Raw genomic sequence first — 25,195 nt, 5'->3', positions numbered from 1 at the left:
AACTTCTCTTCTGGGCAGTAGTGAGTTGCAGGCCAGGAAACAACTCCTTTCCTGAGTAAACAGGGAGTAGCAGCACCTGTAGGTCAGTAGCTGACTGACCTAGCTCTTGCTCTCCCCTCCCAGTAAAGCCCCAGCAGTGGCGGTGGGCTGGCGCGGTGACTGTGCCACGTGTAGGGTGTGTGTGCGGCACAGGTCTGTGGTGACATTGCTCAGCTCCTGAGAGGTCCCGGAGCAGTTGCAGGCTTCTTGAGAGGCATTGCTTAGAGGGCAGGTTTCCTGTGGGGGTAGTTCGTGTCGCCTTGCTTTCCTGGAAGTCGGTGGATGGCAAAAAACCGAGTTAACATCTGCAGCTGCTGATACGACCATCTCGTTGCTGTGGGCAGCACTTCCTCTCGTGTCAAAATGGCTCTGCCTGGCGGCACAGCTCCCCTCTCTCCATCCCACCTCTCTGAACTGGTCCAGCCCATCCTCCGTGCTGGCCAGTGGCTCCGTTCAGACCCAGGTACCACAAGCCGAAGCCCTTCACTTTGCAGGGCTGTGAGATGTCTCTGCTCGGGGCAGAGCGGTGCCACTCAGGGACGAGCATCCCACAGGACTCCTCAGGCTGGGTCTAGGACAGGGGGCTCCCGGGAGCACTGGAGGTGGTCCACCAAAGCAGTGCAGGCAAAAGTACGCGTGGTTCTGGTCAATTCTTTGGTTGCAAATGAGACCAGCCACCAGGCTTGCCCAAATAAGGCCCTTGCAGGAGGGGAGGCAGTGGCTGCCGAGGTTTCTGTGCTTTGTTTGTTCCCCTTTTTGAGAACCACCACTCTAAAAAAAAAAAAAAAAAAAAGTTCCAGACAGAGCAGCCTTTGCCGCTCTGCTCTAAGCAAAAATCAGACTCCAGACTTGCTTCCTCTGCAAAGCTGCAGCATTTCTTGCTTCCCATTTATGTCAAGCTCCCTCCGGAGCGGGAGTTGCTGCTCTGCAGGGCTGTTACTGCCCTGGAGTGAGTTGCATAAAATAACTTCATGCAAAAGTTCAGGAGTGTGAAGCTCCTGAGGCTGGTACCCAGGAGCGGTCTGCACTGGGAGGATCTGCACGAGCCGTGCGGTCAGAGGTCTTCTCCATCCAGTGTTTTCTGGCCAGCAGCTGTACATCTGTGGGGACAGCCCTTTGGGCAGCGTGGGGGCACCGGTCCCACTGCTGGAGCGTGTTGACGTGCCAGCAGCTGTCTCTCTTCAGGCAGCAGTTCTTCACACCATCGCCTTCCTGTTTATGAAACCCTGATCCTTCCCTCCCGGGTGCTGTTCCAGTGCTCCGTGGGATGTAACTGGATCCCAGCAGGAGGCAGAGGCACTCCCTAGCTATTCTGGTTTAAATCTATAGGGCTGGCAAATGTCCTGTTTTGTGGAGCTGACCTTGGGGCTTGCTGGAGCTTAGTCCCAACAGTCCTGCCTGCTGGCACAGAATTGGATTACAGCATCTTTAACCCCTGCACAGGGAACCGGTTGTGTCTGGCACTGATGGATTTGGGAATTGTCTTTCCTAGGACTGATGTGCCAATGACAGCAGGTTCACGCAGAGTTTACAAATGGGTCTTGGCACTTCAGTGCCAGCGTCTGGCCCACTGCTGCTCAGACAGCATCATCTCACTTCTCCAGGACCCAGGGGTATAGGAACGGAAGAACAGAACTGGCAAACCCACTGTTGTCACCATCCTTTTGCTTTTCAAAAATACGGAATAATGCCTAGTAGTGACTTAATTCTGCCCTAAAAGCATCAAACTCACCTGGGATGATTTGGAAGCATGATGGAGGAAGGCTCTTCCCTCGCCTCAGCCCTTAGACTCAGAACCAGCCTATTGACACGCAGCTGCCTGCAGCGCAGTTCCCTTTGACTTGTGCTTCTTGCTTTAGATTTATCACCTTATATTGGGATTGTCACCCGCTTGGTTGGTTCCAGTCACTTTTCTAGGGAGCAGAGACAGCAAAGCAAAAAAGGGTTTGCACTCTTGCAGCAGCCTTTGCCTCTGTGGCCGTTAACTGCATCTGAAAGCAAAGAGCTGATGGCTTCTGCTTCTGCCCAAGGCTGGTTTGTGGTCTCTGGGTTTAGCAGAGGGGCTTCAGGGTGGCTGTTTTCCTTGGGAAGAGCCTCAGGAATTCAAAGCAGTGTTTCTAGGGGTCAAAAGGGGCAGGTAGGCTGAGCCAGGCCCCCGGCAAGGCGAGACAGGGTGAGGATGCAATTCTGGGTGTCCATGTTAACACACAGGTCAGAAAACTTCTCAGAAAAGTGGCCAGACCACAGACCGGGGCACTGCATCATGCCGTCTCATGCCGAAGCATGCCTGCCTCCTGCAGCTGCTTTCCTTGCACGAGCTGTAGCTGCCCAAGCACAAGCTCCAGCTTCTGTGTTTCTCTGCGCAGAACTGTTTCGAGCTGCCTCGTGCCTCCTACCACTGAGGGGGGAGCGATCCCTGCCGGCAAATGGGCTCTAGGAGTGGGAAAGAGCAATGGGGATGCTCTGTGTCGACACAGCTGCAGCCTGGCACAGTGCGAATGCTGCGGTCCAGGGCAGCACTAAGCAGCTTAACAGTGGCAGAAGTTGCATTGGTCTGGCAAGAAGTTTGGCAGGAACTGTGACTCTTTGAAGATACAGAGTAGGGGCAGCTAAAGGGATTCTGCAGAACAGCAAATGACCTTGCAGCGACACTGGTGAAACAGCCGGTAACTTTTGAAACCATCTAGGGCATCTGTTTTGCATAGATGAAACGCAGATGGCCTCTTGAGGGGAACTGGGAAGTAAGCACATGGCTCTCTTCTCCTTGCAAACACAGAAACTGGGAGAGAACTGATTCAGAACCATAGGGCTCACGTCCTTCTTTCTGCTCCGCTCCCTGTGGCTGCACTGCCTGACTTGGCCGGTTCCCATCTCCTTCCCAGCCCGGCCCCGTTAAGGCATCCCTTGGTGCGTAGGAGCAGGGCACGGGGCAGCGTCACAGTGCAGGAGCTGAGCTGGAGCCAGCGGGCAGTGTTGTGCAACCCTCCCGTGAGATGTCAGGGTGCAGCCCTCGCGTGGGGCCCGGCAGCAGCACCCCAAAGACCTGATGCAGCAGATGACCAAGCGGTGACTGGTGTGGGGCAGGGACAAAGCAGGGAAGGATGCAGAAGCTGCCTCCTCCCGGCCCCTTCCCTGGGGAGCTGCAATCCAGCTGATCCTACAGGGACAGCATTTGTGCTGCTCAGAGCAAGGGCGGTGTAACTTTGGAGAAGAAAGCGGCGCAGACTCTCAATTGCTGGTTGCTGCCGCGTGTAGTGACTGAAATTGCTCTTTCTGTGACATGGGGGACTATACTGATCCTCTTGAAAAGCCTGCTGAGATTTGCTGATGGAAAGAGCCATGCCTAAGCACCCGTAAAGCCATCCAGTGTTTTCATTTGGCTGCTGGTATTGTGCAGCCATCGCCACACAATGCAATTTCCACATACAAAACCGCAGTTTCCTTTCAGCGAAAACTCCTAAAATACATCCCGGTGACGTAACTACTACACTTGGGGTTCTCGTGCTGGTCTGGGTGCTGCAGAGAGCTCTAAGTTCAGAAGCCAGCTTGCAAAGTATGGGAGAATAGCAGCCCAAAGCTTTGGAGATGCTGAGGCTCCTCTTTCGCAGCAAGCCAAGGATCCAGGAGGCAAGTGTCTAGCTGATAAAATATCTGCTCTGCATACAGCGCTGTGCTCTGTCTCTTCTGCAGGACGCAAGAAGCTGGTGCATCGCCTGACCTTAGAGAGCCAGACCTTAGCCAGTTTTAATTAATGACTTCTCTTTTGGAAAAGGCATTTCTGATGGTAAAACTGCTTTCTAAGAAGTGTCTTTCCTAGGTGCTGCCAGAATTTGGGAGTGTTTTGGGACCAGAGCATGTGTTGAAGCAACAGAAATTAAAACAGCTTCTGGTTAGTTGTTGATGAATAGGAAGCGAAATGCCAAAAGCGTAATCTGTTTCAAGCTCTTGCAGGGTTTTTTTTTTCCCCCTTGCATTTAGATGTGACGGTCTCAACCAGCAAAGTGACAAAACGCGAGCAAAAACAAACCTGTCTCTTGGCTTCTGGCTTGTAAAATCCTTCCTCAAAAAGGGGGAAAGTATGCAGGAGGACTTGTATTTTGAACTTCATGTTGGAAAAAAACCCACCCTGTATGTATGTCCCCAGCCCCTGACCTAGGATGACTAAGCCATCTGTGCAGGTCTCAGGCAACTGGGAAGTTCTGAAGTTCTCTCCTCCTCTGACTTGAGGGACCTCCTGGGCTCAGACCTGACCTTTTATTTTCCAGGAACAGCAAATATAATTTCCCAGCGGTGCAGGAACCGGTGTAAAATGGCCTCCCGTGAGGCTGTGGGTGCCAGAAGATGGCTGGTAGCTCACAGGAGCAGTGTCTTGTGCTGGGAGGGTGGACCGGCAGAGAGACCCGTGCTTGTGGGAGCAAATTCAGTCCGTCCCCATCCAAGGCAGGGCTTGGTGCAGTGGAGGAGCCATGAGGAAGCTGCTTTCCCTGCGGGTGGGTGTGATCCCCAGCGGGGCGGGTAGGGGGGCGACCGCTGAGGTTTCCATCATCACTTTTGGGTGCTGGGGAAGGGGTTTAGTTGTAGCTTTGGTGGGTGTGCCAGCCAGCTGCCCCAGGCATCGCTTCCCACGGCGGCGGCGGGACAGCCACCTTCTCCCAGACCCAAAGAGACCTTGGCTGCTCTGCAGGGACAAAGCGACGGGGGGGAGGAAGGGGAAGAGGTGACTGCACGGGCCCCCTCCGATCTGATTCAGTCCTTCCGGAGCTAAAAATCAGTTAGTTCTTAACTCTGATCTCGCTGGCTTTATGCAACTCCTCCTTTCCCTCAAGGCTTGCTTTTTCTTCTCTTACCTCCCCGGAGCTCCCGTCCCGTTTTCAGGTCGCTCTGCCTCATGCTGTTCCCACCTCGTCGACATTGCTGGCACCGAAGAGCCCTGCCAGTGCCACAGGCTCCGTCGTGCTGATAAACTGCTTGAAAAGACACCAGAGAAGTCACAGCCTGAGTCTCTCTTGAGATCCCTTCTGTCTACAGTCGCATGAGTTTTGTCACAGCCAAAGATTTGAACCTCTCGGAGGAAATGTTTCAAATCTGATTTGATTTTTTTTTTGGGGGGTGTGTGTGTGATTTTTCTATTCAAACTTAGGTCATTATCTAAAACACAGGTGGAAGAGTACCTAGATGTGATAGCAAATCTGTGTACGTTCACTGACATACAGCAGGCTTGGGGGCTGACCTTGGAAAAACTTGCTGACCTTGCAAAAACTTACTTCTTCCCTTAAGCCTGAGGTTCTGGGGGAGAAGGAGCTGTATCCTAGCTGAGCAGCACTTTTCTGAGCTCCCTTTAAATGCTTCTGCATCTCTCCCTATATAAGGGTTCACAGAATTGCATCTGGCCCCAGAGGCAGCGTAAACTGACATTTCTAATGCTGCTCAGGGACCTGTCAGAGCAGCTGGGCTGGCCTTGCCCTGCCCTCGAGGGATGTGGTGAGTTTTGGCATTTGAATATGTTCCTCCTGGTTGCTTTAGAAACGGGGATCGTGCCCCTGGAGAGAGGCCCTCTCCTTGCCGGGGGTGCCTGACTTCCCTGCAGACCCAGCACACCGCTGCTGGAACAGATGCTTTTGGACTTTGTCCAGCTGAGAGTAAAATCTGATCTCAACATTAATCAACCTACCAGAAATTAATTCTCTCTCCTTGGTGGTGGTGCTGTGATTCTTGGGGAATACACGTCACCGAGTGCCGGCGCCGTGTCCCTCTCCACCGCCCGTCAGAGTGTATCAAAGCCTTTAACAGCAGCTGGAGCCACCAACGCAGCTCAGAATCGTGTCCCGAGGAGAGATGTCTGGGGGGGCACCACCAGTGACTGTAACCAGCTCTCCTGGTCTTGCTAAACAAGTTCATTGGGAAAACTTTAGCAGAGTATAACAGCCCCTCTGTGCTGACACTTATTTATTGTCCCACAGGCCAAATCAGACATCACTTGGATAGAGAAAGAGCTCGTGGACTCAGCAGACAAGGTAAGAGACGCAGATGTGCACCTGGGGGGGACGCGTGCATTTGAGTTACACTTTGTCCCACGACAGGTCGTCCCACGTATGCGAGGGTGTGAGCAGAGCCCGCAGGGACCTCTCTGAGAAGCAAACCCTTCCTCGCAGCACGCCCCGGCAGCCTGGCTCAGCTAGGTGGGACTGCTAATGCAGAAAGCAGCTATTACTCACTTGTTCACATGACATCCTGGACTTGACTTCATCCTCCTCCTCCTTCCTCCCCACACCAAACCCCTTTCCGTGCTGTCATTTATGTCTGCTGTGGCTTTCTGATCTTGTCAGCTTGCTGGGGCGGGCGCTCCAGCGTTTTAGGTGCGTGGACATACCGTGGGGGTTTTTGATTGCTTTTCTGAGGCTCCTCTCCCCGCGCCGAGTGCCTGATAACACAACATGCAAAATTGTGTCGGTCTGGACAAGATTTATCAGATCTTGCCGGGCCCACGCACAGAGAGCTGGCTGGCTGCATCTCCTGCACGGCTTCACTGAGCAAGGCAACGCTTCCTTGGAAGCAGTGATGCTCATCTTTGGGCGGCACATTGCGGACAGGGTTTCTGTTTCACGGGGACTGTGGCAGAATGAAGGAGGTGTCAGTATGAGCCGACTTTCCCGGAGACTTGTGCCCAGTGGCTGCACGGTGCCGTTCCGTGCTGCTCCAGCTCTGGACCTCATCAGCTATTGAGGTTCCCTCTGCGGAGCTGGGACCAGCTGTCTCGCTGATATTAAGTCATTTGTTTCTTTCGTTATTGGTTCTCAAAGAGCACATTATGGGGGTGGAGGAGACAAGATAGTCATAAGTAGCCTCTCTGGGTCCAAACCAAGATTCTCTTTTCATGCTCTGCACTCTCGGGAGAAATTCAGAAATCAGCGCTGAGACGGGGTTAGTTCTAATTGCAAAGGTGCGTGGGTGTCTTTTTACTCATTTCAAGGGGTTTCTTTCTTACCTGCACTCTCTGGGGTCTTGCTGCAGAGAACACATCTGTCCTGACCCAAAGGAAGGGTCAAGGGGGGCAGGCTTGGCAGGGGAAGAAGGCAGAACAAGCGCTCAAAATACCTTTTCTCTGTCCTGCCCATAAATCCAGGCAGCAGTGGGTCCAGAAACTGTCTGCATCAGAAATGCCCATAAAAATACCTCGCATGGAACTTCTCAGGGTGGCTCATAGGTAGCTCCAGTGTGCAGGACAAGGGCTCTTGTGCAGCATAAAGCAAGCAACAGACTAGATGCAAATCCTCGTGATGCCAGAGAATCTGCCCATGGGATCGATGCACCCTGAATGCCATCATGGGTGAGCCATCATCCCTGTGCCAGTGTGAGAGCAAAGAGATGTGCAGTTTTCCGAGGTGCTGTCAGACTTCTGTATGGGGGCTCATGAGTTTTTCTCTTCCTTTTTAGTAAGTGGCTTCCAAAATATTCCCTCATTGTGGAAACGCCCCCAAAGCTCACGGCCTGACATGAGATTCATGCAGTATTTGATGGAAATCACTTTAACTAGACCATGTATGTTCTCTGCCAGCATCTTGTCTGAACTGGGGAATCCAAATGTGAAAATGGGAACGATGAGCTGTGAGGGGTTTTTTTGTTGTGTTTGTTTTTTTTTTTTTTTAAAGCAAAACTGAAAAAAAAAAAAAGGCCCAACCACAAGCGCTGTTGCTGGGGAGTGGGAGCGTGAACCTGCTCCGTGTGACCGAGTCGCTTGTCTCCACTGCGCATATGCAGCTGGGCTGTAACCACCTGTATCTCCTCCATCCTGCAACCTCGAGCGTGGGGTGTCCATGCAGCGCTGCGGGAGCCTCCCTGATCCCCAGGAGCTGGCCGAGCTCCCCCGGCAGCTCACAGGGGTGGCGATTACAGGGGCTGTGCGATGTTGATCGGGATGGGAGAATGGAGAGGGACCCTAAACTTCCTCGCATCTGCGCGTTCCTTGCACTCTGGCTGCAGAGGAAGCATCGAGCCAAGCCCTGCAGCCTGCAGCTGCCTGCCCCCAGCCAGCTCTCCAGCCCGGTCAGTACTGCCGCTTTGCCTCTCTTGGTCTCACTGGTTGCTCATCTAGATGCTTTAGATGGATATTCGGAGCAGTCTGGTTTGCTTTGCTTTTTCTGCCTTCTGAGTTAGTTTGCTTAATGGTGCTATTGGAAGAAACGTATCTTGATGCAAGCAAAGCTGCTTTGTGCTGCAGCTGGGCAGCACGCAGGTGCTTTGTGCTGGAGATGTGTTCTGGTGTGCTGCTCAACAGGCTGTAGGAGCTGCTCGCCAGAGTCCTCATGGTTGAATTGCAAGTTACTGGATGAGTCCATGGGAGGAAAGCTCCCTTGTGTCAGCAAGACACCAAATGGCATCTCAAAGCTTTTCTCAGAAAGCTGTCAACAGTGTCTCTGCTGATGCCACTTTTGGTCTAGCTGGTGTGTATGAGTGTTTGCGATGCAGGCTGGCTGGCAGGCGGCGCATGCGAATCCCTGCCTGCCTTCAGATGCCGCTTGGGCTGCTGAAACGACTTGCAGTTAAACACACACTGTGTCTTGCTGTTGGCTAAGGCATAGAATTCCCACAGCTGTGAACACACATCGCTCCGCAGCTCCTGAATTGCTGTGGTAGGAGACTGGGTCCAGGTGCCTTGGAGGTGGATACAGGAGTTCATTTTAAATGTCCCTCTCTGCATAGGTGTGTGATGCTACAGGGTGAAACGTGCGTGGTTGTACAAGTGCTGATGCTGTGTAGACCCAATTTCTTTCTCGTGTTTTTATGAAGATGCGGGGGAGGGAAAGAACATACAACTTCCACTGGTCCCATCCCCAGGTCGCTCCCTGCTGTGGGGTTACTCCCTGGAGAGCTGGACAAGGTGGAAGGACTATCAGGAGGAGACCTCTTGGCTGACTCCTGCTCAGGCTCTTGGCTAGAAGAGGGAGGCTGTTCCTAACCCACAGCTGTGCGCCACAGGCTAAGCTCCCAACGAAACCAGAAGTGTAAGGTGGCTGATTTAAGCTGGGAGATCATGTGGAACATGAAAACTTTTTGATACGGGGATTATAAGATCTTTCTTGTCTGTGATCACCGAGACCAGCAAAAGGCAGGATAACACAGGGAGCTCCTGCCCCCCTGCCCTCTCCCCGTGCTGGGGCTGTGCGTGCTGCAAGCGTGGGCTTCCCTGCTAGGGCTGTGTCTGCGTGATGGAGGATCTGGAGAGAGCAAAGCTACTGACATGGAAACAAAGCTCCCTCCTAATCTAGAGAAAAGCCGAGCGTGAGAGCGGGGAGGGCAGGCTGCTCGCTGCAGGTAGGCAACCACATCCGCGGGCACTTGGCCAGGCTGCCCTCCCCAAGAAGGTGCTGGGAGGGTGGGGAGTGGGCTGGGGTGCAGAGTGGAGGCAGAGCCTCAAACCTGGTTCCTGTTGTTTTTAAAAGCTACTTTGATTAGGTGAGTTCCAGACCAAGTATCTGAGTAGTTTCAGAAAACAAAGCGTAGCTTTCCCTCCCCCCACCCCCCACCCCGCCCCGGCTCTGCAAGGGGAGAAATGAAATAGCAGTTCCAGTTTTCTGATGGCCACATCTGCCCTAGGGTCAGAGAGCAACAGAATTTAATGCCCCTTGGAACTTAATTGCTGGCCTGCAGGTCCAAATAGCAAGCAGACTGCCTCTAACACTGGATAGCGTGAGACTGAAGTGCCAAGAAGCCTGGACTTGTCCTGACAAGGCGTGCAGCTGCGAGGGGGTTCTGGCCGGAGTAAGATCCGTGTCTGTAGAAGTGGGCAGTCGATCCAGCCTGCCCTGTGGGCTCTCCCTATGGTCGGGTGGGAGAGGGGCGTCAGCAGCTCAGTCTCGGAGGAAACCTGAGTGCTGATGTACTGCCTAGGTATGATGACGAGAAGTAGAGGGAAAGGCACAGCTGGAAGACGAGCAGTATAAAAAGTCTTTATTTTGGGGATGCAAACAGAAAGCAGCACAAGGGGTTTCTGTTGGGCTGAGCCCTGGGCATGGACAGGGTTTGCTGGGGAAAGGAGGTGTTTCAGCATCACCCCAGGGTCTGTGGCTGTTCTCGTACGCTGGCCTAGCTTCGTTGCTGAATTTATTGTAGATACTGCTGATTAAATCTCTTTTTCTTCTTGATTTTTTTTTTAAATAAAAGAATGTGTTTTAAACAAAACATGTGCCAGAGACCTTGGCTTCCCCTCAATCTTCTTGAAGGCTCAAGTCTGTTAAAGCATCATCTGTATGTGCTGAAGATGCACTAAGACTTATGTTGCAGAGTTGCTCAGATTGCTGAGCAGATGGGCTCCAACATGTCTGATTTTTGCGAGCCCTGGCCGTGTTTTGACAACAGTGCTGTATTTTTGTGTTGTGGGATTTTTAGTGGCATAAACACTCCTGTTTTTGCTACGAGTGCCTTAAAAAGGAAGGTGCTTTTCAAGCGCTCTTCTGAAATGCAGTTCAAAGAAGTGCAACACCTGTGGTGCAAGGAGCGGAGCCTTTGGGGAGAGCGCAGGATCTGCACCAAGGCTGCCTGCTGTGAGCTGTCGATGTCTTATTTATTCCAGATGTTGAAGCCAGGAGATACCTGTGACAAGCACCAACTTTTATGCTTCTCTCAGATGTGGTTCCTGTGAGGCTTTAACTGCAATCCTGGTTCCTTAATCCAATAAGGTTTGCTTTCTCTTGCTCAGGAGTGTATTCCCAGTCAGCCGTGTCCCCTCTTTTTCAGGGCGAAGGTGTTGTGAAAGAAATCAACATCACGCACCATGTGAAGGAAGGCTCCGAGAAGGCAGATCCTTCACAGTTTGAGCTCCTGAAGGTGCTGGGACAGGGCTCCTTCGGCAAGGTGAGTTCACTTCTTCCTATGTGTCATGCCAGATAAATGGTGACAAAAGGGACTGTCCCCAACGAAACCGCTTTCCTTGTTCCCTCCAGATTGTGAGAATCTGACTGATGAGCCCACTTAGCAAATGGTTGCTTCTAACCTGAAAGGCAACCATAGTGATGCCTTCTGCTAAGGGCCAGCCTGTATGTCCAGAGCTCCCTGTAATCCTTTTTCCCGATGATCAGGAGGGTAGGAGTGGGATCCTGCTCGTAAGTGTCGGTGTCCCACAGAGCAGAAGGACCTCCTCCTGCAGCGTTCTAGCTGGCTGCCAGGCTGGCAGTTGAATTGAGGACTCGGAGGACTCAGGCATGTTCCTCTCTTCTCAGAAATGATGCTGTGTGCCAGGGACTGGTTTTGGCCCCCGTTATGGTCCGGTTTCCCTTCTGTGAAGGGGGAAGGAAGTAGCCTGTAACTCTTACCTATTTCAATGTGTAAATAATCAGGTCTCTTACAGACCATCTGCTCGCACATTAAATCAGCTTCATGTCAATCAGTTATCAGTGCTAACAGTGGGGGCTTGTACAGGGCTCCGTGCTGTTCTGGGCAAATGTAGCAGTGGCTTTAGGCAGAAGAAAGGTCGTGTCTCTCTGAGGCTGCCTCAAACCAGGTAGAATGGGACATCAGGGAAGGGAAGGAGGTAAAAATCCAAAGAGGATGCGGGACCTGAATAATGAGGAGTTGATCTGGCTGTCAAACCAGCAAGTCACCAGGAGGCTTTGCAGTACATTGAAGCATCAGCGCTTCAAATCACAGCTCCCAGGCATCAGCCCCAGCCCCACAGGAACTGCAGGAGCGAGCAAGAGGTGTGGAAGACAGGAGGGGAGGAAAGTGCAGTATGAAGGCCCAGGTGCTGCAGTGGCTGGAGATAGGGGGTGAGAGGAGTCTACACACAGCACTTTCCTGAAAACCTCATGGGGTTTCACGTGGAGTGCTTCTCACCAGTCCCATGGCCAGCTGCTTCGCAGCGTTACCGTGAGGTTTGCCACTTTGAGCGGCATCCGACTCCTGCTGCTAATGTTTAGTGCTTGGCAAATGTGGTGTTCTTCTGCCTCAGGTTTTCTTGGTGAGAAAAATAACACCGCCAGACAGCAACCACCTCTATGCCATGAAAGTGCTCAAGAAGGCAACCTTGAAAGGTAGGAGACTTGTACTGCGATGCTTTTATCCTCCCTGTCTTAAAGAGCACTCGCAGTAGTCACTGCTGGCCCCAGGGTGATCGGGGGTGGGGTGGGGGTGTGAGGGGTGTATCCTTATCTCAGCCTAACAGCTTCCTTTTCTCTCCACCTGTAAAAACCCCTTGTTGCAGTGATGGAGGTGGGAAAAGATCTGGCTCGAGCTGCCTGGTACTAAAGGGCTTGAGGCTGGCAAGGCTGACACCGGGGTACTGTGTGCCTTTTGCTGTGTCTGAGCTGTTCCCCTCTCTCCCCACAGTGCGTGATCGAGTAAGGACAAAGATAGAAAGGGACATCCTGGCTGATGTAAACCATCCCTTTGTGGTGAAACTCCACTATGGTGAGTATGGAGCTAGCTGGGACACTGGGAGAGGGGCTGCAGGCTCGAACAGGCACTGACTGCTTCTAAGCACAATAAAGAAAGATGCTACTGCAGGCATGTCTGCCGTAAGCAGGTAGATGAGCATGAGGCATCCAGCAGAAGCTGCTTAGAGGATGCTGAGAGTCTCTCATGGTCCCTAACAGACTTCCGGAGATACTTCTGAAATGGAGAAGAGGCCTGGACCAGTCCGCATCCCTCAATGGTCGTGCTGCTCTGGAGCTTTCACAGTCCCCTTAACACAAATCCTTTCCTGCAATGGTCTTTGGTCCCATGCCTGCTCTAGCTATTGAATGGGGGGGACAGAGCATAGGCTGGGAGAAGAGGTTTAAACATAAAATCCTTGCGATTAAAACATTAAATCAGGAGGAACTGAGAAAGCAGAGTTAACTAGTCAAGCCAGAGTTTGGCAGGATTGATGCTCTGACTCTGAGGAAGGCAGGACAGCTTCTTTCCCTGTAAAGTGACCAGTGCCTCTCAGGAAAAGAGCCCTTTCAGTAGGGCATCACTGACTGAAAGGGAACCAGCCCCCCCCCCCCCCCCCCCCTTAAAATGAGGATTTTCTGCAGTGCCAGAGTGCTGCTGCTGAACTCCCGTTTCAACATCAGGCACAGGCTATCTCATTTACCCCACATAATTAGCCCTACCTGCATTTAACCTAGTAACCATGCAGGGCATCTGCACAACTGGAGCCATTGGGATTTAAGTGATTAATGTAACACCATGGAGCCTTCCCTCAGCGGAGGGCTCTGATTCCTGCTCCGGCTTGTGTTTCAGCATTCCAGACAGAGGGGAAGCTGTATCTCATCTTGGATTTCCTCCGAGGAGGTGACCTTTTCACTCGGCTTTCCAAAGAGGTGGGTACGCTCTGGCATCTCGGTGGTTGCTGAGGCTCTCAGTTCATCTGTGCTTAATTGCCTGGAGAAGGGATTGACCCTTGCAAAGTCTTTGAGAGGGGTGGAAACAACCTCCATGCTGCTGCTAGCCCAGAGCTGGCCACAGGAGAGGATGGCTCAGGAGCCCTCTGCTCTGGCAGAGCAGCAGCGGCGTGGGAGGCAGGTCTCGCCTCCACAGCAGCTTCTGCTGAGCATCACATTAAGAATGAAAAGAGGCGAGAACCGTGTTCTGCTGCGGTGTCAGCTGGTTGTGTTGCCTCGCTGGGATGGGGCAAGGGCAGGGAGTGGGAGGGGTAACGAGAAGTTATGCCAGGTGAAGACAACTGGGAACATAACCCAGTGAACATAAACAAAGAGTTTTTTGAAAACCTGCCTGCTGCTTAGCAACCTGGTTTGTTTTTTCAGTGTTGCTGCTTAATTGATACTTTAGGACGGCTGGCGAAGCCTGGGAGTCTTAGGTGTGAAAGGGCAGGAGGGAGCAACGTGGATGTGAAAGGTCTTGTATGGGTGCAGCAGAGGTGGTCCCGCTGCCGGTGGTGTAACCCCCACGCCTGTCTGCCTCCTCTCCCTTCCTGCAGGTCATGTTCACCGAGGAGGATGTGAAGTTCTACCTGGCAGAGCTGGCGCTGGGGCTCGACCATTTGCACAGCCTGGGAATCATATACAGGGATCTCAAACCGGAGAAGTACGTGTGGCACAGCCGAGGCGGGGAACTGAGCCCTTCAGTCCCAAGCCTGCAGGCAGCAAACGCTGCAGCCTTCTGCCACAAAGCAGAGCTGGATGCTGCCCTGGGGCCAGCCAGATGGAAGGTGGTGGTGCCAGTCCATGAGGCTCCGGTGCCTCTGGTCAGCAGTTACGGCCAGGAGCGCTGCGGAGGCAGTATGTGTGCACCACGTGTCTGAGCAGTGGTCCTTGGCAGCCTCTGGGCTCAGGCTCTAAGCGATTGAGAGCCTTCAGGGGCTCTGGGCCTCTGCAGAGACACGGAGCAGCTGCATGATTTGGTTATTCTTACCTGGGTTATGTGGGCGATCAATGGTGGTGTAACCTGCGTGGGTCATGTTCGATGCGAAGTTGAGGGCATGGAGAGAAGGGAGCTGCTCCTGGTGCCACTCATGGCTTGGTGATGGAGCTTAAAGCACTGGGGGAAGGGGCAGATAACTTTCCCCTCTGGATTCTGGGAGCATCTTGGCCTCTGCTGCATCTGCTTGTTCTCACCAGCCCTTATTTCAGGCAGTAAAAACTTGCTTTTTTCATTCATGCTGTAGCATCCTCTTGGATGAAGAAGGGCACATCAAACTCACAGGTAAGGGGCTCCACAAAAGCAAGGTTGGTCCTTGAAATACGGAGCTTCTCTTAGTCCTCTCTGCTCTGCGTGACTGTGATTGCTCGGGGCACGTGGGTGCCTGCTGACAGTTTTTCTTTTATGTAGATTTTGGCTTGAGTAAGGAGGCTATAGACCACGAGAAGAAAGCCTATTCCTTCTGTGGGACGGTGGAATATATGGCGCCAGAAGTTGTGAATCGCCAGGGCCACTCGCACAGTGCTGACTGGTGGTCCTACGGGGTGTTAATGGTACGTAGCCAGGCAGCGTGTCTGGGGAGCCGGCAGAGCAGCTGCTCCAGCACCCCTGCGTGATGCTGCATGTCCAGCAGGTGTGTGGCCGGGGGGTGCTCTGCAGCAGGCTGTCCAGGCAGGCAGCCAGCAGCGCGTGTTTCTTGAGGAAGCAGAGCTCCTGGGGCTTTTGTCCCGGTCAGCACTGGGGTGTGCGGGGAGGGGTGCATGGGGGTGTCCGCGGCCACCCCAGCGCTGGGGTGGGGGTGTCTGTGCAGATCTGGTGCCACCATCTGGCAGCTGCTGAATCCGAGGGCTCCCGCAGGAGCAGGCGCTGGCTTGAACGTGTTCCTGCTGCAAACCTGGTAAAAATATGATGTCTGCGATCTTTTTTAGAGCAAGGCTTTTGATCCCTTGCAAGCTTTTCACTAGCTTTGGCGCGCTCCCAGATGAAGGTGCAGTGGGATCTGGGTAACCCTCAGACTTGCTCAGATGTGACCTCCCCATCTTCTCTTTCCCTCCCAGTTTGAAATGCTCACCGGCTCGCTGCCCTTCCAGGGGAAGGATCGTAAGGAGACGATGACCCTCATCCTCAAGTAAGAGGAGTTTCTCTTTCATGTATGTATAGGAGGCAAACTTCTGCTCTTTCTCCGAGTGTGTTGCAATTCAGGGGTTCTCGCAACTTAATGGCATTGTTTGGCAAGTGGTGTTGTATCAACAGTTAGTTTGAAGGGTGCAGTGTAAATGCCAAACAGATGATTGTACTTTCGGGGGGGTGGAGGTGCTGCAGTCAGCTTGTGGGTTGACTTCTTTAAACCTGCAACTCATTGCTTAACTTCCTCTCCAGAGCAAAGCTGGGCATGCCGCAGTTCCTGAGCTCTGAAGCACAGAGCCTCCTGCGAGCCCTTTTCAAAAGGAATCCAGCCAACAGATTAGGTAAGACATTTTTTTGGTTTCTCAATACACCTGATGCTGCATCGGGGCTTCTCACATCCTCGTGGGTCAGCGGCATGTTCACACTTGTGCTCGGTTAATGGGCTGATTTAATTACAGCCAGGTTTCCCTTAATACCTGGCGCTGTGGCGTGTGTGGTAGTAGCCTTCGCTTTGTCGGTGGTTTAATGCAATGCGCTCCATGGGTGCATCTTTCAGGTTCTGGACCAGATGGGGCAGAAGAGATCAAGCGCCATCCTTTCTACTCCACCATCGACTGGAATGTGAGTGTCAGAAACATAAAAGCAAGCGTCTTCACTGCTCAGCACCAGTAACACAGTTCTGCTGACTGCAGTAATAGCACAGTCATGATGCTTGACCAGCTATGGGAGAGTTACCAATCCCTGTTTCCATCTGTTCCGATAATCCTTCCCAAAACTGAAACTCTTATTTGTCATGCGAATAACTGTTTCATACTTGAGTTGCCTGTGATCTTGCCTAAGTCTGAATTTACTCATCTGTCAGCAGTAAGGTGCAGGTTTTAACTGGGGTTTGGCACAACCAGGATTGTCTTGCACAAAGTGGGAAGGAACTGGGGAAACATTTCTGGCAAGGAAATACCTTGTTTTGTACAGAGAAGCAGGGCGATAACTGAACTGGCATTTCCCAGTTGCTTCTGGCCACCTCCCTACTTTACCATATAATTTTGATTCTTCCCTGTTTTCCCTCACTCGGTAAGGGATTTTGAAGATCAGTTTTCTAATGCTTTTGAGGCACCCAGCAAGCTGCTAGACCGAACCTCCAGCAGTGCTAGTGAAGCTTCTTTCAAATTTTTGCTTCAAGAAGCAATTTTAAAAGGCTATTTACAGGAGAGCTGGGATACCAGTGTCCTCCTAGGGCATCTCCTCTGGCTGTCCCCGGGGAGGCATGAGTCAGCAAAGCCCTCCCAGGAGTTAGGAGAGGTGGAAGAGCTTGGCAAGGTAAATACTTTATGGATACTGGTTTTGGAGTGGGGTCAAGTTACATGTAGAACACTTTTTTCCCCCCTTGGTTTAATATATGGTAGAGCTTGCAGTATTTCTCCACAAACTGATTCAGAAGCACTCCACCGGCCAAGAAGCCTTCCCTCAGACTGCTGATCTGTAGTTAAATGCCAAGCCACAGAGCTGTTTCTAGTTTTGCAAAATCTCTTCTTGGCCTCCGATTCCTGGGAAGCCTTTGCACCCTTCTGAGCGCCTACGGGAGCGCTGACCTGCCAGAGCACTTCTGAGCTGCCTTTGTTTTGCAGAAGCTGTACCGCAGGGAAATCAAACCGCCCTTCAAGCCTGCAGTCGGCCAGCCAGATGACACCTTTTATTTTGACACAGAATTTACATCCCGTACGCCAAAAGGTTTGTAATAATTCACGCGAAGCCAAAGTTTCCTATGTGAAATGGTACCGTACAGCTTCATACCGGTTTGCCGGTGCCAGCGGGGCAAGGGTTGCCCTCTGCCAGCTCCAGATGGTTGCAGTGCTGGGGAGGTGGCCGTGCACTAGATATTGGGGTGTTAGGGGTAAGCTCGGTGCTGCGTGGTGTGGCTCTTGTCTCAAATAAACTAAGGAGGAGCTGCAGGTCCTGGTAGCAAGGGGAAGGCTTCTGCTTCCGCAGGACTAGTCATCCCTCTTCACGTTGCCTCTCAACTCCTGTTGCAGATTCCCCAGGCATCCCCCCTAGTGCAGGAGCCCATCAGCTCTTCCGAGGCTTCAGTTTCGTGGCAACTGGGTTGATGGAGGACGGCAAGGTGAAAGCTGCCCAGTCACCTCTACATTCGGTTGTACAGGTAAGAAGTGGGGACAGAGGAACAACTGTTCGAAGCTGTTGTAATACTCCAGAGTGGGTCCGTGGGACCTCTGTACCATCTGGAGCAGAGCTAACGGGAAGCCTGAAGCAATGTCATGCTGCTTTGAATTTTTGCATCCTGTTCTTTCGGTTTTGTTGATTGTCGTGTGCAAAGGTTGGCAGGGCAATGCGAGTCTGATTGCTTTTCTCTCCCCAAGTAGACCCATGCTAGTGGGAGGTCTGCATAAATGCCCGTGGGTTGAAAGGTGCCACTGAAATGCACCATGCTAGATGCAGCCAGTGTTAGCCCACTGACCTATATCTGCCTTGTTCTCTTCTCCTCCCTCTCCCTAGCCAGGAGGAGAAGCTGTGGGAAGTAGCAGACAGCAGTCTGTCAGCTCGCCCTGTGTTGCAGTTAACTCATCACATTGCACAAACCCTTCCCTGAACCCTCCCAGCTCATCTGCTCTCCACTCTCCTCTTGCAGCAGCTGCATGGCAAGAATGTCCAGTTCAGTGACGGCTATGTGGTGAAGGAGGCAATTGGCGTCGGCTCCTACTCAGTGTGTAAACGCTGCATTCATAAAGCAACCAACATGGAATATGCAGTCAAGGTCTGAGATTTACCATCTGAACTCCCCTGTTAGATTTCTGTTCATCTCCGCAATGACCAAAATAACATCCAGGAATGAAATCGCTTTCCCTGCTTGTGTAGGGCCATAGACGGACAGTTTCTGTGCTGCTGTGCATCTACCTGCACAAGCTTCCTTACCTGGGAATGGTGGGGAAGCAGCGTTCTCCTCTCTGCAGGAGGACAGTGTCTCACCTACCTGTGCAAGGCTTGCTGTGGCTACGTCAGGCCTTAACAAACAAGCCAGACATAAAACTTTGGTGTTTGGGGACACAGGACTGATGAAGCAACAAGGAGATTTCTAGAGCTTGTTGGCTAAAGAGAGCAGGGGACAGGGAATGGATACAGTACAGGACCTGCGGGGCTCCAAACATGCAGCTTGTGTGCTTGGTCCTGGCCCCTTGCCCACCCCGTCATGGCTAATGCTCATCCACACTCTTGCAGGTTATTGACAAGAGCAAGCGAGACCCTTCTGAGGAAATAGAAATCCTCCTGCGATACGGGCAGCACCCAAACATCATCACCTTGAAAGATGTGAGTGTGACTTGAATCACATCCCGGTATTTTGGTTTAGGAAGGGCAGGCTGGTCGGGGGGGGGGGCAGAAGGTAGCTCCAGCACAGGCAGCCCAATGGCCCTGCCGAAGGTATCGCTCTGCGGCGGGGAAGCATCCCCAGACCCTGCACTGCTGATTTCTGTCTGCTTCTTGGTGGCAGGAGCAGAGAAGGAAAACTCTGGAAACACCGTTTGGTTAACCCCCTGTGTTTGCTTTGGCAGGTGTATGATGATGGGAAGTATGTGTACCTGGTGACCGAGCTGATGAGGGGAGGGGAGCTGCTGGATAAAATCCTCAGACAGAAATTTTTCTCAGAGAGGGAAGCCAGTTCGGTCCTGCACACGATCTGTAAAACAGTGGAGTATCTGCATTCCCAAGGGGTGAGTATGGCTGCGTCTGTTTTCCTGGGAAGCTGTCTGGCATGGCACGATGCTCCCTCTCCTTTGGGGAGTCACTTTGCCTGTCAGGATTATTATTTCTTGCTGGTGTTGCTGTGTGGGCAAGCCAGATGTGGGGGCAGGGCAGGGGCTGAGTGTCCCGATGCAGTTTCAGACCTTTATCTTCCTGGGGGGTGAGACCGGCACTTTCTTTGCTCCACAGGTGGTTCACAGGGACTTGAAACCCAGCAATATCCTTTACGTGGACGAGTCGGGAAACCCCGAAAGCATTCGCATTTGCGACTTTGGCTTTGCCAAGCAGCTGAGGGCTGAGAATGGCCTTCTCATGACTCCTTGTTACACGGCAAACTTCGTGGCACCCGAGGTAAGCACCTTACTGACCTGAGACCCTTCGGTAGCTCTTAGGTCCCTGCCCTAGCCTGTGCTCTCACTCAGCACAGGGGGTCTGTCCCCTTCCTGACTCCAGCCTGCTCTGGCGTACTCGGTCCTGGAGGAGATAACAACAGAAATACTGCTCATAGTAACGAATAAATAGGGGATCTCAAGTGCAGTTACAATGCAGTCCTTCAACTTGCGCTGTCCTTATGAGGGGGTCTGCTTAGGGTAGTGAGGCTTTACAAGCCCAGTGATTTTCTAGACTGCTTCCCTTCACAATTAACTCACCTGTTACAAGAGGTGAGGTGGGATGATTTTCCACTCAGTTACCTTGGTGCAGAAGAAAGAAAAAGAGCCAGCACGCCACAGAGCATGCATGCAGAGTCACCACGCTGGAACATGGCTCCTTTCTCACTTGTTGTTTTGATGTGCCTGAGGGGTTCCTCTGTTCCACAAAACCCAAATCTGATTTGAATCCTGATCTTTTAGTCCAAGCCATGCTGTTCAGTAGGGCTGTAGAAGCTTTGCATATGGACTGCACGCAGGTGTCAGGCTGCTCCTCACAAGCTGAAGTGAGAACCAAACACACTATATTTTTTTTCCTTTGCTTATTCTCTTCAGGTACTAAAACGCCAAGGCTATGATGAGGGTTGCGACATCTGGAGCCTGGGAGTTCTCCTGTATACGATGCTCGCTGGGTAAGCACCTCTGTCTCACTGGAAGGCAACAGCCAGGAGGGCTATGACCACCTTGCTCTGAGACATGCTCTGCGGTGGCAGTTGGCCATCACCTCAGTCGCTGCTGCCTGGGCATGCTCTCTGGCTGGGTCACAGGACAGTCCATCAAATGCTCTTTCTTCTCTCCGTAGCTGCACTCCCTTTGCAAACGGTCCCAGCGACACTCCAGAAGAGATCCTGACCCGGATAGGTGGCGGCAAGTTCTCCATCAGTGGAGGCAACTGGGACACTATTTCTGACATGGCCAAGGTACAGTTTGATAGTCTTTTGCGTTACAATAAAGGGTTGGGATCGAGCACGGGCCAGTTGCTGTGAGGCAAGTTTAAAGCAGCTTGGGGAGGGAGGACAGAAGAGAAAGGAGAAAACCAGCAGTGTAGTTTCTACTCCGTGCATATCTCCTGCAGAGTGTGCCTCTCCCCACTTCATTTTAGCTCTGGCTGTGAATATTTGCATGGAACACCAACCTCATGCTTGACCCATGAGAGGTTTGCTGTTGTGTTATACCTCCCCAGCTGAAAGCATATTTATTACAAAAGGAGATTGTATAAATCTCTATAAATCTTTAAACTTGGCTTCTGAATTTAAATCCTGATTTGGGGGCGGAAAGGTGGTATTTTTGCATTTAAAGTATGAAATCTTCTAAAGTCTCATTTTCCAAATGATGCTCTTAGGATCTGGTATCAAAGATGCTTCATGTAGATCCTCACCAGCGTCTAACAGCCAAGCAGGTCCTGCAGCACCCATGGATAACCCAGAAGGACAGCTTACCCCAGAGCCAGCTGAATCACCAGGACGTTCAGCTTGTAAAGGTACAGAGTCTGAGCTGAGCCTTCAGCTGGTTCCTCACGTACCTTGGGCTCTTCGGAAAGCAGCGGTCGGGTGGGTGATGTGGTGTGGGCAAAGCAGTGTGGCACGTTGGAGAGGTGTGGGCCAGGGGAGGCAATACTAGACAAGTTGGGGGTTTTTTTGGCAGGAAAACCTAGGGAGGTTCTTTAACAGAACGGGAGGGAGATTGAACAAAAAAAGAAAGATGCTTCTGGCTTTGTTTGTGGGTCTGGCTACTCTGGCCCCTCATCTTGTAAAGCCATGAGTCTGAAATACCTCTTCTACACCTAAATAACTTCTCTCCTACCTTCTTTCCAAGGGGGCGATGGCTGCCACATACTCTGCACTGCACAGCTCCAAGCCGAGCCCCCAGCTGAAGCCCATTGAATCCTCCATTCTGGCGCAGAGGCGGGTGAAGAAGCTTCCTTCCACCACGCTGTGAGGCTGGGGTGGTTGGCAGCCGTGCGGCACGGGGCGAGCACACACCGGGCTTTGCACGCCTGCAGAAGGCGAGGAGCGGGAGAGCGGGCGGGCAGCGCTGGCACAGGAGCTCCTTCGAGGACTTGTTCCCAAAAGGCCACGTGCCTCCCTGTTTCTGAAAGACTGTCTCCTCATCGTGTGGACTGATCTTTGCTGAGAGAACTTCACTGTAACACTTTTTTTGAAGTGTAAATTGTCGATTTTTAAAGACATCCATCTGTGTATATGAGAACTAGAATGTATAGCTGATGTCAAGTGGCACTAAAAAGCAGCTCTGATTCACCCTTTCCCGTGTAGGGCCAGACATTTGTTGCAGCTACATCATTGCTTGGAATCAATCCTCTCCAACACCACTGCAGCTGGAAGACTGCATCACGTTTGGGGTTTAGGCTTTGGGGTTTTCCTCCCTTGAACCGCTGGATGCCCTGCACAAAGGCAGCCCTGCAGACTCCTAGCCAGCAGCGCTCGTGTTTATCAAGGACGTCCCAGCCCTTCCTTTCACTTCTTGTGCGGGTGTGTGCAGAGCGTCAGGGTGATTCTTCAGACCCCGTTTCTTCCTCTCTCCTACGCTCCCCAGCCCGGCCGGCAGTTTTCTGAACAAAATAAACCACGGCTTTTCCAAACACTCCCTTAGGTGATCAGCTGTCCAGCGTACCTGCTAGGCTTGGCTCATTCCTCCCCTCTGCCCTCCCATCGTCATGTCCTCCCTGTCGCTCCCTGGGCAGTGTCACCTGTGCAGGTGGCGATGGCAAAGGAATGTTCTCCTTGGCAAAGCTGAGGCTTTAGGCTGGCTCTGGCTGCTGCTTTTACCATTCTTGGTTTTCATTTCCTTCAGCAGGAACCTATGAAACAAACCATCCCTTTTTTTTTTTTTTAATTATTTAACTTTGTTCTACAGCTGGTAACTCAGGGTTTATTTCTGGATTGTACAATAAACGTGTCATTCAGTTGACGTTATTTTACTGACTGACTTTGAGCTGCAGAATAAGCAACCCCAGTCATTTCCCGACATCACATGGGGATAATGATTCTTGCCTGCCTTTTGGGAGATCTGCAAAGCTTTTTCATCTGGCCCTGCGATGGGAAAACCAGCAGTAGTGGAGTAGGGCTGCATATTATGCCACCTTCTCTCAGGTGCAATACCTCACCTTGCAGTGGGAAGTAATTAGAACCAGTTATAGAATAAGGCAGTAATCAACAGGAAAGGTGGCAAGACGTGGGCTGCAGAGGGGAATTTCTTACTCTCAGGACATTTTAGTGCAAATAGAAACCAACCCTTGGAGGCAAACTGCTAGAAATAAATTCCTGACCTATTCTGACTTGCAGGGCATTGCTGGAGCTCCCTCGTTCACTGGTGGCTGTTTCTTGGGAGGAGCAGGAGAGCTACAAGGACTGCAAATGCTGACGTGCTCAAGGACGCAACTGAAGTCAGCAAAGGTTCTCATGTGAATTTCTGCTACCTTGGGCTGATCGTATAACGAGAAGGGAGACCTCCTTTTTTGCTTTTCCCTTTTCCTTAGTCCCAGTTGACTCTAAAATGGAGAATTCCATAAAAAACTTTCTCTGAGATGTACAGCTCTCTCTTCCTCTACCCTTATCCAGGCAGGTCCTGTTTCAATCCCTGGAGCAGCCGGTGAGAAGCTGAAATAGTCACATTTTTTTTCCCTGTATTTATTCCAAGTGCTGTCCTGGTGTCCAGTGCCGCTGAGAGGAGGTGGCCAGCACCAGTGCACACTGGGTCTTCTCACTGGTATTGCCACCGACCCCCAGCAGAGCTGGATTTAATGTTTTGCTGATAGCTGGGGAGGGGGACGCTCCACCACGCAAAATACCTCCCTTAAAAATTTTTGCTTTCTCTGGCACAGTGTTTGCATTGGTGTCGATGAACCTGACTTATGTTTCCTACAACTGCGCAGTTAACTCTCCTGCCAGCGAAAAGGTTTGCAAGGTTTAGGTACCTGAAACAAATACAGTAATTTTAAACAGCTTCTTTCTGGAGCTGGAGTCAGTCCCTTTGGGTGCTGTTGGGATTGAAGCAGACACCTCAACAATTTTTCAGAATATTTCCTATGGTGCACTTCAAGGGTGAGGTCTGAAACCTCAAACAAGTGGATTGGGTTGGACGTGCTGGCGGTGATCACCACTCACTGTGAACCTCTCAACAGTACAGACTGTCAGGATGGGTCTTAAACCAAACATTTGCCCTGCTTGGATGGTAGCTAGCTTGTTCGTATGAAATTGTAAATGTTTTCCAATAGCAGTCAGGAAAAACAATCCTCCCTGTAACGGTGCTGGTGTGAGGCCAACTGGTGACCACTCCAAGACGCGTAGGACAAGCAGGTGCAAGGCGCTGTGGGCACAGGGCAAGCAGCCCACAGTTGCTACAGGCTCTGCTTGGCCAGGAGATGATAGCCAGAGCATCAAACCCCAGTACCTGGGGTGTCAAACCCCTCCACCTTGCTGGGGTCTTCAGTCAGAGGAACTTTGTGTTTAGTGCAGCTGTAGGCTCTGGGACCTCCATCACTTTGGAGAACATGGTGAACAAGAAGGGCTACACCTTGCTTTCTGGGGTGCTTTTAACCAAGTTGTTTTGAGTGATCCTTCCAAAAGTAAAAATAAGTCTTGATTTTTAGTTCCAAATCAACAAAGTGCTGTTACTTTTTTAATTCTAGTGCTCAATAAACATGGACTTGTTGATCTTTCTGTGTATGAGAACCATAGGTGTTTGTTAATGGGTCGGGTGGGCCTTCTTGGTCACTTTCTGATTTTGTCCTGGCAGTATTAAACCTTTGCCAAAATACAGCTGGGACCAGCTGCTGTCATCTTAACTGAAATTGCATTATTTGAGGTGAGACTTGGGCCTGTGGCAGGCTGGGTCTCTCATGCCTGTTGGGGGGAGCTGGTGTCTTAGAGAAGACCAAACAGTCTGCTCTCATAAGAGTTTGAGGTCGTTCAGCTTTAACTTGGGACAAAGAGGATGTACAGCTTTGTCTTGATTTGAAAAGGGACAAAACTGCATCTGACTTTCATACATAAGGAAATCTTTACAAGGAAAACTACTTGTGGTACTTCAGGTGTTTAATAGTCAACTTGACCTTTAAGATTTTGTCCTGTTGTCTGTATGAAAGCTCAAGAGAGCAGAAATCCCGGAATCCAGCCTCAAATAGCTGAGTCTACCTAGAATTAACCTGTGCGGAAATAGCATGTTAATCCATAGACAAGGAGCCTGAAAATAATATTGAACAGCTCTATAATAATACAGCTTCTGTATCGGAAAGGTTAAACTTTCCTATTTGAGGGTATAAATAAGTAACTCTTCTGTTGTAAAAGAGGTTGACCCAGCTGAGAGGCTGTTTTCCATCTTCCCACTGTGTAAAGTAGTCGTGCCTTCCTCTTAATGATGTGGTACTGACCTCTGTCAAATTAACTGGAGCATAAATAAATGTATTTTGGCCTGATAAATATTCCCATCATGATTCTTTAGGCTGCCTTTAAAACTAAAGGCCAGTAATTTCC

General features: G+C 51.4%; 1 protein-coding gene across 9 annotated transcripts in view; it reads left to right on the top strand.

Annotated features, from left to right (window-relative positions):
• RPS6KA1 (ribosomal protein S6 kinase A1) overlaps positions 1-24,382 on the top strand; it is a 41,438-nt gene extending 17,056 nt beyond the window's left edge. For 3 of the 9 annotated variants that reach the window (XM_056331405.1, XM_056331406.1, XM_056331410.1), the window contains 21 exons: positions 6,000-6,053; positions 10,774-10,890; positions 11,984-12,065; positions 12,361-12,441; positions 13,258-13,337; positions 13,955-14,061; positions 14,642-14,679; positions 14,806-14,948; positions 15,453-15,523; positions 15,775-15,863; positions 16,079-16,143; positions 17,148-17,250; positions 17,553-17,680; positions 18,167-18,292; positions 18,754-18,843; positions 19,086-19,244; positions 19,465-19,626; positions 20,259-20,335; positions 20,506-20,623; positions 21,046-21,183; positions 21,519-24,382. In XM_056331405.1, coding sequence (XP_056187380.1) covers positions 6,000-6,053; positions 10,774-10,890; positions 11,984-12,065; positions 12,361-12,441; positions 13,258-13,337; positions 13,955-14,061; positions 14,642-14,679; positions 14,806-14,948; positions 15,453-15,523; positions 15,775-15,863; positions 16,079-16,143; positions 17,148-17,250; positions 17,553-17,680; positions 18,167-18,292; positions 18,754-18,843; positions 19,086-19,244; positions 19,465-19,626; positions 20,259-20,335; positions 20,506-20,623; positions 21,046-21,183; positions 21,519-21,641 — 2,151 coding nt within the window. In that variant the 3' untranslated portion in view covers positions 21,642-24,382. Of the gene's footprint in view, positions 1-3,513; positions 3,667-3,724; positions 4,530-4,587; positions 5,902-5,999; positions 6,054-6,898; positions 6,980-7,780; positions 8,083-10,773; positions 10,891-11,983; positions 12,066-12,360; positions 12,442-13,257; positions 13,338-13,954; positions 14,062-14,641; positions 14,680-14,805; positions 14,949-15,452; positions 15,524-15,774; positions 15,864-16,078; positions 16,144-17,147; positions 17,251-17,552; positions 17,681-18,166; positions 18,293-18,753; positions 18,844-19,085; positions 19,245-19,464; positions 19,627-20,258; positions 20,336-20,505; positions 20,624-21,045; positions 21,184-21,518 lie in introns of those variants that run through there. The other 6 variants (XM_056331407.1, XM_056331409.1, XM_056331408.1 and 3 more) reach the window with 6 other exon arrangements.
• The last annotated feature ends 813 nt before the right edge of the window (positions 24,383-25,195 follow it).

This window comes from Falco biarmicus, chromosome 3 (genome assembly GCF_023638135.1).
Source record: "Falco biarmicus isolate bFalBia1 chromosome 3, bFalBia1.pri, whole genome shotgun sequence".
NCBI lineage: Eukaryota > Metazoa > Chordata > Aves > Falconiformes > Falconidae > Falco > Falco biarmicus.
This window is presented reverse-complemented; position numbering and strand designations above follow the sequence as displayed.